Below are 12,015 nucleotides of genomic sequence, written 5' to 3' on the forward strand. Positions count from 1 at the left end.
ATGCTGCTTGGGGTCCACTATGTGGGAATCCTTATTTAATGGAAATTCTTCCCTGTACAGAGAAAGGGTTCATTGAAATCAAACCCAACTTTAGCCAGTTGGAAGCTGTGGACCTGCATGAAGTCAAACATTTTGTGGTGGACGTGGAGGCCTACCCGCCTCCCAGGATATCCTGGCTGAAGGACAACCTGACTCTGATTGAAAATCTCACTGAGATCACCACTGACATAGAAAAGATTCAGGAAATAAGGTAAAGAAATGCCCTTCCCAAGGATGCCATTTCTTTTCCTTGTCTATCCCCAGGTAGACTGAGGGTTGTACATGTCTTACAACCCCAACCAAGAGTCAAACTAGAAGACTCAGCAATCTGAGACAGGAGGTACTTGAAATCAGCTACCTTCATTTAATGAGGGTACTGGTATGCTGGTAAGTGTCTAATGGCAAAATGAGAAGAGAGAACTGAAAAGCTCTGCTCCCAGTGAAGGAGAGGTTCCTGGGTGCAGCCAGGGGTGGTGGAAAGAAAGTAAAATTGGCCCCTCTTGGATTGAATATATTCCTTGATATCCATTATCTGTACTGCAAGTAGACGTGTATGGTGTTTCTAGTTGCGAGGCAATTACTACATAAACCACATGAAACAAAACATTATTGGTTTAATTTGAAACGCATTTGCCCCAGTGAGGCCACCACAAGAAATGTAGCATCTGGTTAAATTTGATTAGGAGAAAACGTACAATGAATATTTTGGAACCCTGCCCTCATGAGACGGTAGAATGCTATCATTTCTTAACTAGTGGTGAAGCGTTGGGTAAGTCATCCCTCAGCTTCAGTTTCCTCATGTGTAACATATGATCAGTAGTAACTATGTCCTTCAAGGCAAGGAAATGGATCACATGACATTTTGAGGTGTCTTGCAGTTTTGAGCTCTGATTAGAATCCATGAGCAGAAGCTGCATCTTGAAGGGCCCCGCCAGTCAAGCCTTGTGCCCTTGTCAGAAACCATCAGAGGCTAACAACAACCCTCTATTTCAAGCCTTCAGGGAAGAAGAGACGGAGTCACTCGCCTCAGTTCGCTTAACCTCAGGATTTGCTGTCCTCTTTCTGAACTAGATGCCATGTGTAATTGAGAAGTGGCATCTGAGAAAATGGAATGTTACAAGCTCTGAATAGTGATGGTGAAAGAAGTGGCGCGCTGAGTCAGGGAGGCTTTCTGATGATGTGAAGTGGAGGTGTGGGAGGAGGTGGGCTGTGCCAAACTTCCCACCAGGCTGTGAGGCTGGAGTGGAGTGAGGTGACCCTGCACGGCCAGCAGGCATGGAGAAGTCCAGGAACACCCCAGGTCTCCCACTCAGTGGCCAGTCCTGTTCTCTGTTCCAGTTGCTTTTCCACACTGTGATGTTTTATAAAGAAGGACCACCAAATGGGCAAACACTTTATTGATGCACATACACACACTGACACATACACACATATGCCCAGATGTCAGTTATAATACATGTAAGAAATGATTTTGGGGAAGCTTCCCTTTAATAAAGTGTGAAACAATATACTTTTCTTACTTTTTAAATCGATGAAGGAATCCTGTTTTTGAAAAATATTCAGATATAAAGAAGTTGCACTTTAAGAAGCCTCCCTCCACTCCTGTCCCCATCTGCCCAGGGCCTTCCTCCTCCCTACTCACAGGGAAATATTTTTATTAGTTTCATTAGGTTCTCTTGAAACCTCCCAGAGTTTCCTTAAACAAATGTAAGCATGTGGGAATGTTATCCTGGTGACCTCAGTACATACGCAATGTCCTCCAGTGGTCTGGTGTTTGGCTGAACTACCTAAATGATGGATATTTAGGGAAAGCAAGTATTTTTTTAAAAGGTAAAAATCAAGGGCTTCAGGAAAAAAAAGGCAAGTTGGTGGGATGTGTTTATTTTCATTCAGAAGTCAAACCTTACCAGAGCCAATTTCTCTTGTAGCCACATAAGCCATTGCTTATCTCAAAATGTCTGGTCCTCTTTTTAAGAATTAAGTGTCTACAACTCAGAACTTCAATATATAGAAAGTGTATTGAAAATCCTAGGAAGTAATGATAAGAACAAGAAAAAAAGATGTTTTTACTTCTTACAAAAATAAAATTTGCCTTGGACATGGTAATCACTTAAGCAATTGTAATTTATTTGACTGCTACTTACTAAAACAAAGTCCTTTTCTTTTAAGGTATCGAAGCAAATTAAAGCTGATCCGTGCTAAGGAAGAAGACAGTGGCCATTACACTATTGTAGTGCAAAATGAAGATGACATGAAGAGCTATACTTTTGAACTGTTAACTCAGGGTATGTAAGGGCAGTCTGAAGATAATGCTAGCTCAGTGAATGAGTGCCTCCCAGGGAGAGCCTGGGACTTTCTCCCAGGTCATGGAGATAAAAGTCACACTTTTAGGGGAAAAGTTGGCTCTGTAGACACTGCAGTCAGGGATGGCTTTGTTGGATTTATGAACTCACACAATTCTTCTAGGAGGTTCCAGGCTACTCTGGAAGTTTGATTGGGGAGTCCTAGCCTCCAGCAGCTTCCTTACCACCTGCTTGTCAATCTGGTACCTCTAGTTTTAGAAAGAATGAAGTGATGCTTTTTGGTCCAGATGACCTTAGATTGTTCCAGAGAGTTTTGTCTTTTTGCTTAGCTTCTCTTGTAGACATTGGACAGTGACCCTTGCCAGAAGGGAGTGCCCAGGTCTGTTCCCATTCAGGCCTAGCACCTATTTGCTGAGTACCTACCATATGCCAGGTACTGCCTTAAGTGGGTTCATTTGGCCCTCATAGTAAATCTGTGATACAGATATTATTAGCATGTTTCTAACTTATTTGATCATAGATTTAAAAAAATGTTGAAAACCTAATCATATCCCACAAATGCACTTTGGTAAATACTGCTTTAGATTATTCTTTAGCTGAATCCGGTAGTTGAATCCCAAGGTATAATATACTTTTAAGAACCTCCTTGCCCTTCAAGTCAGATAACCACAGGGCCTTTTTGCTTTCTTCACTCCAGATTTAAAACACCTCAGTGCACAAATTCAAAAACTCTGAAACTGGAAATGCTCTTAACCAAGTAGGTCTGTCTAAACTAGAGAGTTATTATGCACACAACTGGTTTCTGCCCCCTCTCAGTTGTTACTTGATTTGTTCAAATGCCATGAGAATTCCTGGGACATGAACCATTCAATTCTGATTTCTTTCCACATCTTGCAGTTCCCTCATCTATTCTGGACTTGGTGGATGACCACCATGGTTCTACTGGGGGACAGACCGTGAGATGCACAGCTGAAGGGACACCTCTACCTGATATTGAGTGGATGATTTGCAAGGATATTAAGAAGTATGGACACCAGATGTTCCTATTTCATTTGTGGTCAGAATGTATTCTCCTTTAATGCAAAGGACCTCAAATGCATTTTATTTCTTTTGCTGGCCCTTTTTTGTATTTGTGATTCTTACTTGGCCTAAGTCTCATAAACTATTAGACAGGGTTCTGAACATGGACCTCTGTGAGTGTGTGTGTGCACATATGCATGCATGCACTTGTGTGTTTGTGAACATCCACTTGCTTTTATCAGATTCTCAAAGTGTTGCTAATCTGAAAAGATGAATGTAAAGAAATTGTACTTAAGATGATTTTTACCACTCTTGTCCACATTTTCACTTCACATTTCTTATATGGTGAACTTCATTTGGGAGCTGGAGGGGCATGTGAACATAAATGAAATACTGCCCATGTGACCACTCACAACCTTGTTCGCCTCCTGCTGTTTGGTGGGAATTAACTCACCAGCTCCTTCTTCATCCCCCATTCCTCAGCTCCTCAAATGGGCACAGGAGTGCCATGTCTGCACTTCCATCCATGGAGACTGGCTGTGTTCAGAAGCCTTGATTGCTTCTCCTGAAGGCTGAGGCTCTTAGACTCATCCCCTATTAGTCTTGGATCTTGACTGGAGCTGGAATCCAGGTTTCCTAACTCAGCCAGGGGCTTGCTCCAACCCTAGTGACCCTTAGGGGCTCTTCACAGTGTGGGTGAAGGGGTGGGAGGGCACCAGGCCTTTCTGAAGGGCTGGGAAATTGGGATGTTTAAACATTCTTTAAGTCAGACTGTTCTTAATGAGTTCAAGACTTTGGATTGGTAGTTATGTTTGTTGAACTTCCTTCTATCTGCCGTGTTTTCATAAATAGTTTACTTTCAACTACCCATATGTAGGTTATTCTCTCTCGGGGGCATTTTAACATGCACGTAAGATAAGAAAACCAACCTGTAACAGCCCCAAGTGCAGGCAGTCAGACTGCTGCCGTCTAGGTGATTCTCACTGCTCCATTCACCTCCTTGACTCCTGATAGTTGGCTCTATATCTGTGTCCTTTTTCTCTCTAGATGTAATAATGAAACCTCGTGGATGATTTTGGCCAACAACATCTCAAACATCATCACAGAGGTCCACCCGCAAGACAGGAGTACGGTGGAGGGCAGAGTGACTTTCGCCAAAGTGGAGGAGACCATTGCGGTTCGATGTCTGGCAAAGAATCTCCTTGGGACTGAGAACCGAGAACTGAAGCTGGTGGCTCCCAGTGAGTTGCTCGTCAGTCAGGACAGCGCTAAGTGGTCAGCCAAGCCCTTTGTCCCTCAGGTGGAACTTCAAATCCCAGATGGGATCCTGTAGGAGTGAAGGTCCCACAGTAGAAATTCAGCTCCAAATGCTCTTGAAAGGCCTTCTCTGGGCATCTGTGTGGGAGCCTTTCTTTCAGATTCAGATCTGGCAAGACAGCCTCAGCACTCGGCTTGTCTCACCAGATAGCTACCCACTGTCTGCAGTCTGAGTGTGAGAGTGGCGGATGAAGAAGGAGGATCTTCTACCTTGTTGTTGCTCCTTACAACAGCCGAGACAGGTTGAAGTCTTTAAAAAATCATTAATGAAGCTAAAAGCAATATAAACAAAATGAAACCTTTCAAAATTAAGTTTCTGAACTTACAGTAGCTCTCAATCTCATTTATCAGTTTTTACATTCTGATTCATGTTCTGCCCAGAAAGTTAACATTGGAGCAACTTTGGAGAAAATTATTGCATTCTCCTGATTGAATTTTGTCCCTCTCTCTTCCAAGGGAAGAGGTGGAGAAGTTTCGTGTGTGTAGATGTTTGAGAGACAGCATTGCCCATCCCTAAAGCGAGCCAGGCAGCCCTCATGCTTGTCCACCAGCAGTGGGAGATTTCTGGCCCAGACGCAGCCACACCACTGTCCTGCCCTTCTGCATGTTCACACATTGTTCCTTGCCCCTCTCCCTCCTCTAGCTCTGCATTCTGAACTCACGGTGGCGGCCGCAGTCCTGGTGCTGTTGGTGATTGTCATCATCTCACTTATTGTTCTGGTTGTCATTTGGAAACAGGTAAGTATTTTTCTCAAAGATCTTAAAATCTTGTAAGCCAATAAGAACAAGAAGAAGAGTAACTGAGTTCAGTGCTTGGTGCAGAGAAGGAGCTCAGTAATTATGTGCTGACTGCAGGTGTCAAATCGCACAGTGTGTGGCCGCTTTGATGCTGCGGTTAAGCTTTGGTGCATTCGGACTTTGGTAACTCACCAGCTTCCTGTCCTGGTCATTTATAGAAACCGAGGTATGAAATTCGTTGGAGGGTCATTGAATCAATCAGCCCTGATGGACACGAATATATTTATGTGGATCCGATGCAGCTGCCTTATGACTCAAGATGGGAGTTTCCAAGAGATGGACTAGTGCTTGGTAAGCTCCTACCAGGATGGTCTCCTGAGACTCCCCTTTGAATTGCACATAACTCTACTCCTTGCAGATCTATGGAGGAGTAAGGCATCTGAGCTTGTGCTTAGTAAAAGCCAGGCAGTAGAAATTGGCTTTCAGAAATATTTTTCTGTCTTGAAAATGAGTTCATTGGATCACTGAAATGATTTTTTAAATCTTCTTCCATAACAAATTATGGTTAAAGAAAATTTTACAAAAGGGAAGTGAATATGAGGAGGCATGCCAAAGATACCCACTGAAGGGGCTTTGCTTGGAAATGACACAAATTTTTGAAAATGGGATTAATTTATGTGACTAAAAAGGAAAAGATGAGACATGAACGAAGACAACCACAAAATATATTTTGATCCAGTACATTCTGAGGATGTATTGGACACTTCTTTAGAATGTATATTTAGAACACAGAATATAAAAATACAGGTACATTTTAAAGCAAAACATGTAAAAATAATCAAGCTAACTTATCACAAATTTCAAATATTTCAATCTTGGGCCGAGACCAAGTACATGAAGCTTAGTCCAAAGGAATTTTTTTTTTTTATCACATTCTGAATGAATGAAAACAGGACAAAGACAAATGAAAGTTAGAGCTAGAGGTTGTGTCACCATGGATATTCAAATGGTATGTACTTTGGAGCATGCCAAAGTCGGTTTTGATTACCCAGTTGCCTTATTTTAAAATAGAGCAAGGAAAGAGAGTTACTTTCCTTTGAGTTAGTTAACCTGAAATCAAACAAGACACCCTAGCTACTCCCAATTTCAAAGACTTACCATTGGGGAAATAAGCTTTCTTTATTATATTCCTTCCCCCCACCCCCTATTTTACCCTTTTACAAAAAGGGATAAGGAGCTTAGGGAAGGTTAAAAAGTAATAAAGTATGTGGGAAAAAGACAATGTCCCTAATATGCTAAGAGGCATTTCTGTGTCTCTCTGCTCCTGTATAAGCCCATGTTGCTGAGGAAGCAATCCCTTTCCAGGTACAGTTTCCACAGTGCAAACACAGTCAGAGTCAAGGCCAGCTGGTAGTGCCCTCTGTGAGTTGAGTCTTCCCCTGGCTTTGCTGCACATGGTGAGACTGGCCACTCCAGCAAGGTCCCTTGTAGTCTGAGCTCTTTGAGACAGGGCTGACTGCTCCCGCTTCATTGTGTATCTCTCATACGGTGTTGTGCTCCAGGAGCATGATTACCTCTGCTGTTCCCATCTCCTGACACACAGGCAGCAAGGAGACCAGCCTGAAGTTTCCTTCATCCCTCCTTGGAATCAGGGGCATCTTGAATACTGAAGTATTTCCAATGGATAAGGACTTACTGATGCAAAAGATGCCTGTTTTCTGATACATGCAAAAACAGAAGGGAAGAGAACCAGGGGGTTTGAGTGAGAGCCACAGAAGACAAGTGCAGTGGAGTCCACGGTCTGGCCTAGCTCTGAGCTGGTGGACAGAGTGCTCATGCCAGGGAGGGCTGCACCCTCCTTTCTCCCGGCTGTGTTTTCCTTTCCCTTGCAAATGGTATTTGGCAAAAGCAGTTATACTAATCTCCTTCCCTGTGGGCTCCATTCTGTTTTGATATGATGAGTTGGAGGAATCATTATGCTTACTCCATACAGGAAAAACACAACCCAGCTGTGCACCCACGAGTGCTGGCCATGGTAAATACAGCAGAGGGGACGCTGCCTGACGGCTGCATGTGCTCATGGTTCTGGTTGCCCGTAGGTCGTATCCTGGGATCTGGTGCATTTGGGAAAGTGGTTGAAGGAACTGCCTATGGATTAAGCCGGTCCCAGCCTGTCATGAAAGTAGCAGTGAAGATGCTAAAACGTAAGTGCTCCTTCCTGGGTGGGATTTTTTGAACATGGAGCTATTAAGTGAATTGCTCACACATAGCCAGGAAATGCCAAATTTAGGGGACTAGATCTTGAGTCTTTCAACTCTAGGTATTTTGTATATTTAGACTCCTTTGTCATAGGTCTAGACTGTTCTTGTTGCCTGTATGTTGGAAAATCAAGAGTTGTTATTTTTAGTGACTTCTTTTTACCCCGAAGACTAGGAATTAATTAATAGAGCCTAGACCAAGGCACTGTTTCTCTTTTAGTAAATAAATGATTTCCAATCACAGGATTAGCCATGTTATTGGCTTTTTCTGGGAAGAAGGTATAGCTCAGTTGAACTGATACGTGATTTATTTTTTCAACAGCCACAGCCAGATCTAGTGAAAAACAAGCTCTCATGTCTGAACTGAAGATAATGACTCACCTGGGGCCACATTTAAATATTGTAAACTTGCTGGGAGCCTGTACCAAGTCAGGTAGGCTTACTGACCTGGGAGTGAGGATTTTCACAGAACACCTGTGGTGGTGAGGACTGCCCAGGGTTTTTAAACCCGCACTCTCTACCTCCACACATACCAGCAAATGTAAGTCCCTTGAATGGAATTGACTATTTCATTTACTTGATGGAAGTTTGTTGTTTTTGAGCAACATCTCTTGGCAGTGCCACCATAGCAATTCATGGCTTTTCTGTTTTTCATATTTATAACCCATCTTTGGTTTTGGACCCCACAGGCCCCATTTACATCATCACCGAGTACTGCTTCTATGGGGATTTGGTCAACTATTTGCATAAGAATAGGGACAGCTTCCTGAGCCGCCACCCAGAGAAGCCAAAGAAAGGGCTGGACATCTTTGGATTGAACCCTGCTGATGAGAGCACACGGAGGTGAGAGAGACGTTGCTGGGAATCATTGTCTTACAAGCCTCACCCATGGGGAGACCAGTGTATCCTGATAGTCCATGCCTGCAGACTGTGTCCAGCAACCTGTGAGAGTTGGAATCATTCTGGGAGCCATTTTTCTGTTCAAATGTGGCCAACTGAAGATCCATAAGTTGCTGTGCTGGCCAGGGATGCCTCAGGGCTGGTACCTCATGAGAAACTGTTAAAGATCTCCAAGTTTGAGATACTGGTCTTTCTTGAACCTGGGCCTATAAATTAAGCCAGTGATAGTGATCCCCATTGCAGGAATCTACAAATAGCTGTAAAGATCTCTGTAGATTTGAAGTTCTGTAAGATCAGAAAGTGCAATGAGTTTACTTTGTATTAAGATATTCAATGGACACCAAATTGGTGCTAAATTTATTGAATAGCAGGAGACACCTGCCCATACGACATGGTCATGTGACCCAGGTTGGTGGCCTGTGAGTTGAAAAACAGAAAGAGTAGAGTCAGGTACATGAGCTGAAAGGACCCATGCATTTGTGTGGTCACTGATTAATGCATACCCCCTGCCTAGAGCACCCATGTGAAGGGTGCAGACTGGTCTTGCTCTTGCTCACTCCTCTCTGCCACCCCCGTGCCCACCACACTGCCGTGCACACTGCTGGCACCTGCTCATCACCTTTGGAGTATTGAATGACCACTTCTGGGGGCACCCTGGCTAAAGTTTCTTTTTCTGTTTCTACAGTTACGTTATTTTATCTTTTGAAAACAATGGTGACTACATGGACATGAAGCAAGCTGATACCACACAATATGTCCCAATGCTGGAAAGGAAAGAGGTTTCTAAATATTCAGACATCCAGAGATCACTGTATGATCGCCCAGCCTCGTATAAGAAAAAATCCATGTTAGGTAAAAATGTCTGTGCTTACTCTTTGGGTGTTGTGATCATCCGGTGGCTTAACATGATACAGATTTCCCCTGCGCTCTGGAAGTTCACTTTCCACCACTTCACTTTTATGAAAGACCTATATTAGTACTTATTTTCGGTAATGCAAAGAAATATAGAGGATCTTTGCTTTTACGAAATGGTGATTGCTTCTTTGCTTTATACCATTTTGGTGCATGGAAGAGTTCACAGGGGCACTCTACTTCCAGCTAGTGGGGGGCCCACACTTAAAGTACTCAGAGGATGCTAAGCAGGCATGGTGAGTAGACTTGCGAGGATGTGGTCCCTAAATACAGGAACACACAACTTGGTCTGTGACATGTTTTCAGAAGTTGAAATGAAATTGAAATGAAGAAGAAGAATAAAGACAGATTTAATGTGATAGATTTTTCAGACTTTAAGTGTAACCATTTAAAAGAATTGTTTATTCTGATAAAGCTGTCTTCCTTTTTTGGTGTTATTGTATCTTTTTTTTTTTTTAATGAAAGCATGGTGATGATTGATGTTTTTTCTCAGTGCCCTTACTTGGCAAAATTAAAAGTTGGCATCTTATATTGGTTCCTAATATTATTTTTTTTAAAGTAATCATATAAGTCTGTCTATGAGTTGTCTATGAGTTCAATAACTCTTGCTTTTAGTTTTGCTAATACCCAGTCTGTGATAGAAACTGGAAAGTGGACAATATAAGGCTATGTTTTCTGACAAGGGTGTTGTATGTTGTACTGAATGTTATTTGAAGGAAGATCCATCTGTTTTCAAAGCAGATAAGCATGTGGCAAGGCTGAATTGACTCGTTGACTCCAAGGAGCCTAGCCAAGGCCCATACCAGATGGGCCACCCCACAGCTGCTGGGAGGTGGCCCAGCAGCGTCCTAGTTTAATCACAGGCTTGGAGTGGGGATGAGGTTACTCGATGGGTCCAACATTGACTTCTTCCATGATCGTGTGTTATTGGGTCTAAGCCCTCCCATTGGTCAATGCAAAAAAGTGTTGAGCTACCATGGAAACTGTTTTGAAAATCACTAATATGCTCTGAATGCTTTCAGGGTTCTTGAGTGAAAGGTATAATCCATTAAAAAAAGAATGTGCTTGTTTTGCGAAGCTCAGTACACAAGAATATTTTCCATTGCTGCAGTTCCAAGTTCATTCACTTCTCATTGCCAAATGGGTAAACTTCCAAGCCCTTTTTAAAGACTAGCCAATGAGAGTTGTCAGAATCAGTGCTTCCTTTCCCCTCCCGTAGTGTTAAAAATAGTTTACATTGCTTCCCAGGCTGGACCTGGCTCCAGATGTCAGGGGAACCTGATTCATGCTCAGCCCAGGCCCTGCTGGCAGGCAGACCACTGCTTTCTGGCCTTCTCGTAGCTACCTGGTAAAATGTGAATGGCTCTAGTTACTCTCAAAATCAGCTACTTGCCCGAAAATTTTCAAAAAGTACTGAGAACTGCTGACCTAAAGTGCCTCCTTCCTCGAAAACTTTGGGACCTTTCCAGATGGGACTAATTGGGGAAAGTGGACAAGTTATAAACAAAGGGAACTAAATGCAAAGTCATTGGCACTGAGGTTTAAGATTGTTACCACGAGTCTGACTGGTGGTTGATTTTATTTGTAGAGTAATCCAAATACTATGAAAATGACTTTAAAAAGAAAAAAAAAGCAATTCCTAGTAGCTGCTTTTTCTAAGGGCCCTCTTGCATATTTATCATGGATGGTTTGTGTGTGTGTGTGTGTTTTAAAGGTGCTGAGGTGATTTGCTAACTACGGTTGAAGAAAGAAATTTGAGAGGCAAACAACAAAGTATGTGTGAGAACCCATAAGACTGGTCCTTAAGGAGATAGATCTATATATCTATAAGCCATACATATGTTCCTAGGGATACTTCTTTTTAATGATAGAACCTTTGCATAGTTTATATACCCACCTGTAAGGTCTAGAAACTCTTCAAGAAAATAATTTTAGATAAGCTCTTTGGACAAACCTCTGCAGCCTGAGAAGTGGCCCAGCCCTGTGGGAGTGTCACAGTGAGTGATGTGTCATGCTGTCTGCCAGCACCAATGCTTAATTCCTTGTCTGCAGACTCAGAGATCAAAAACCTCCTTTCGGATGATAACTCAGAAGGCCTTACTTTGTTGGATTTGTTAAGCTTTACCTACCAAGTTGCCCGAGGCATGGAGTTTTTGGCTTCAAAAAATGTAAGTATGTTTAAGGAACAGAGACCTCTTTAGACCCGGTCACAGATGGGAGTGGGCTGAGCCTGGAGGAGAGACCATGGAGAAGGCAGTAGCACAGCTGCTTCTCTCTTCCTCCTCTTCCCCAAAGCAGAGTAGGGAGTCTGGCATCATCAAGGGTCTACTTTTCTGCATCCAGAGCTTGCTCCCTCTTGGAGTGGGTGGGAGGAGAGACTGGGGGAGGTGAGCTCTTTATGCCAGGACAGCTTCCCCGAGGTGCACCTGCAGCTCCAAGAGCCACCATCAAGTGGCCAGTCTTGCAGGGGTCGTGCTGTCTGGCAGCAGATGGATTGACCCTGATATGGTTTCTTCCCTGTCTCTACA

The 12,015-nt window shown here is 43.1% G+C and overlaps 1 protein-coding gene across 5 annotated transcripts in view; it reads left to right on the forward strand.

The window, feature by feature from the left end:
• PDGFRA (platelet derived growth factor receptor alpha) overlaps positions 1-12,015 on the forward strand; it is a 42,747-nt gene that overhangs the window by 20,404 nt on the left and 10,328 nt on the right. For all 5 annotated transcript variants that reach the window (XM_057502228.1, XM_036895248.2, XM_057502227.1 and 2 more), the window contains exons 7-17: positions 61-250; positions 2,209-2,324; positions 3,240-3,366; positions 4,410-4,603; positions 5,323-5,417; positions 5,636-5,768; positions 7,517-7,621; positions 7,998-8,108; positions 8,365-8,518; positions 9,261-9,427; positions 11,540-11,655. In XM_057502228.1, coding sequence (XP_057358211.1) covers positions 61-250; positions 2,209-2,324; positions 3,240-3,366; positions 4,410-4,603; positions 5,323-5,417; positions 5,636-5,768; positions 7,517-7,621; positions 7,998-8,108; positions 8,365-8,518; positions 9,261-9,427; positions 11,540-11,655 — 1,508 coding nt within the window. The remainder of the gene's footprint in view (positions 1-60; positions 251-2,208; positions 2,325-3,239; positions 3,367-4,409; positions 4,604-5,322; positions 5,418-5,635; positions 5,769-7,516; positions 7,622-7,997; positions 8,109-8,364; positions 8,519-9,260; positions 9,428-11,539; positions 11,656-12,015) is intronic.

Source organism: Manis pentadactyla, chromosome 5 (genome assembly GCF_030020395.1).
Source record: "Manis pentadactyla isolate mManPen7 chromosome 5, mManPen7.hap1, whole genome shotgun sequence".
In the NCBI taxonomy this organism is placed as follows: domain Eukaryota; kingdom Metazoa; phylum Chordata; class Mammalia; order Pholidota; family Manidae; genus Manis; species Manis pentadactyla.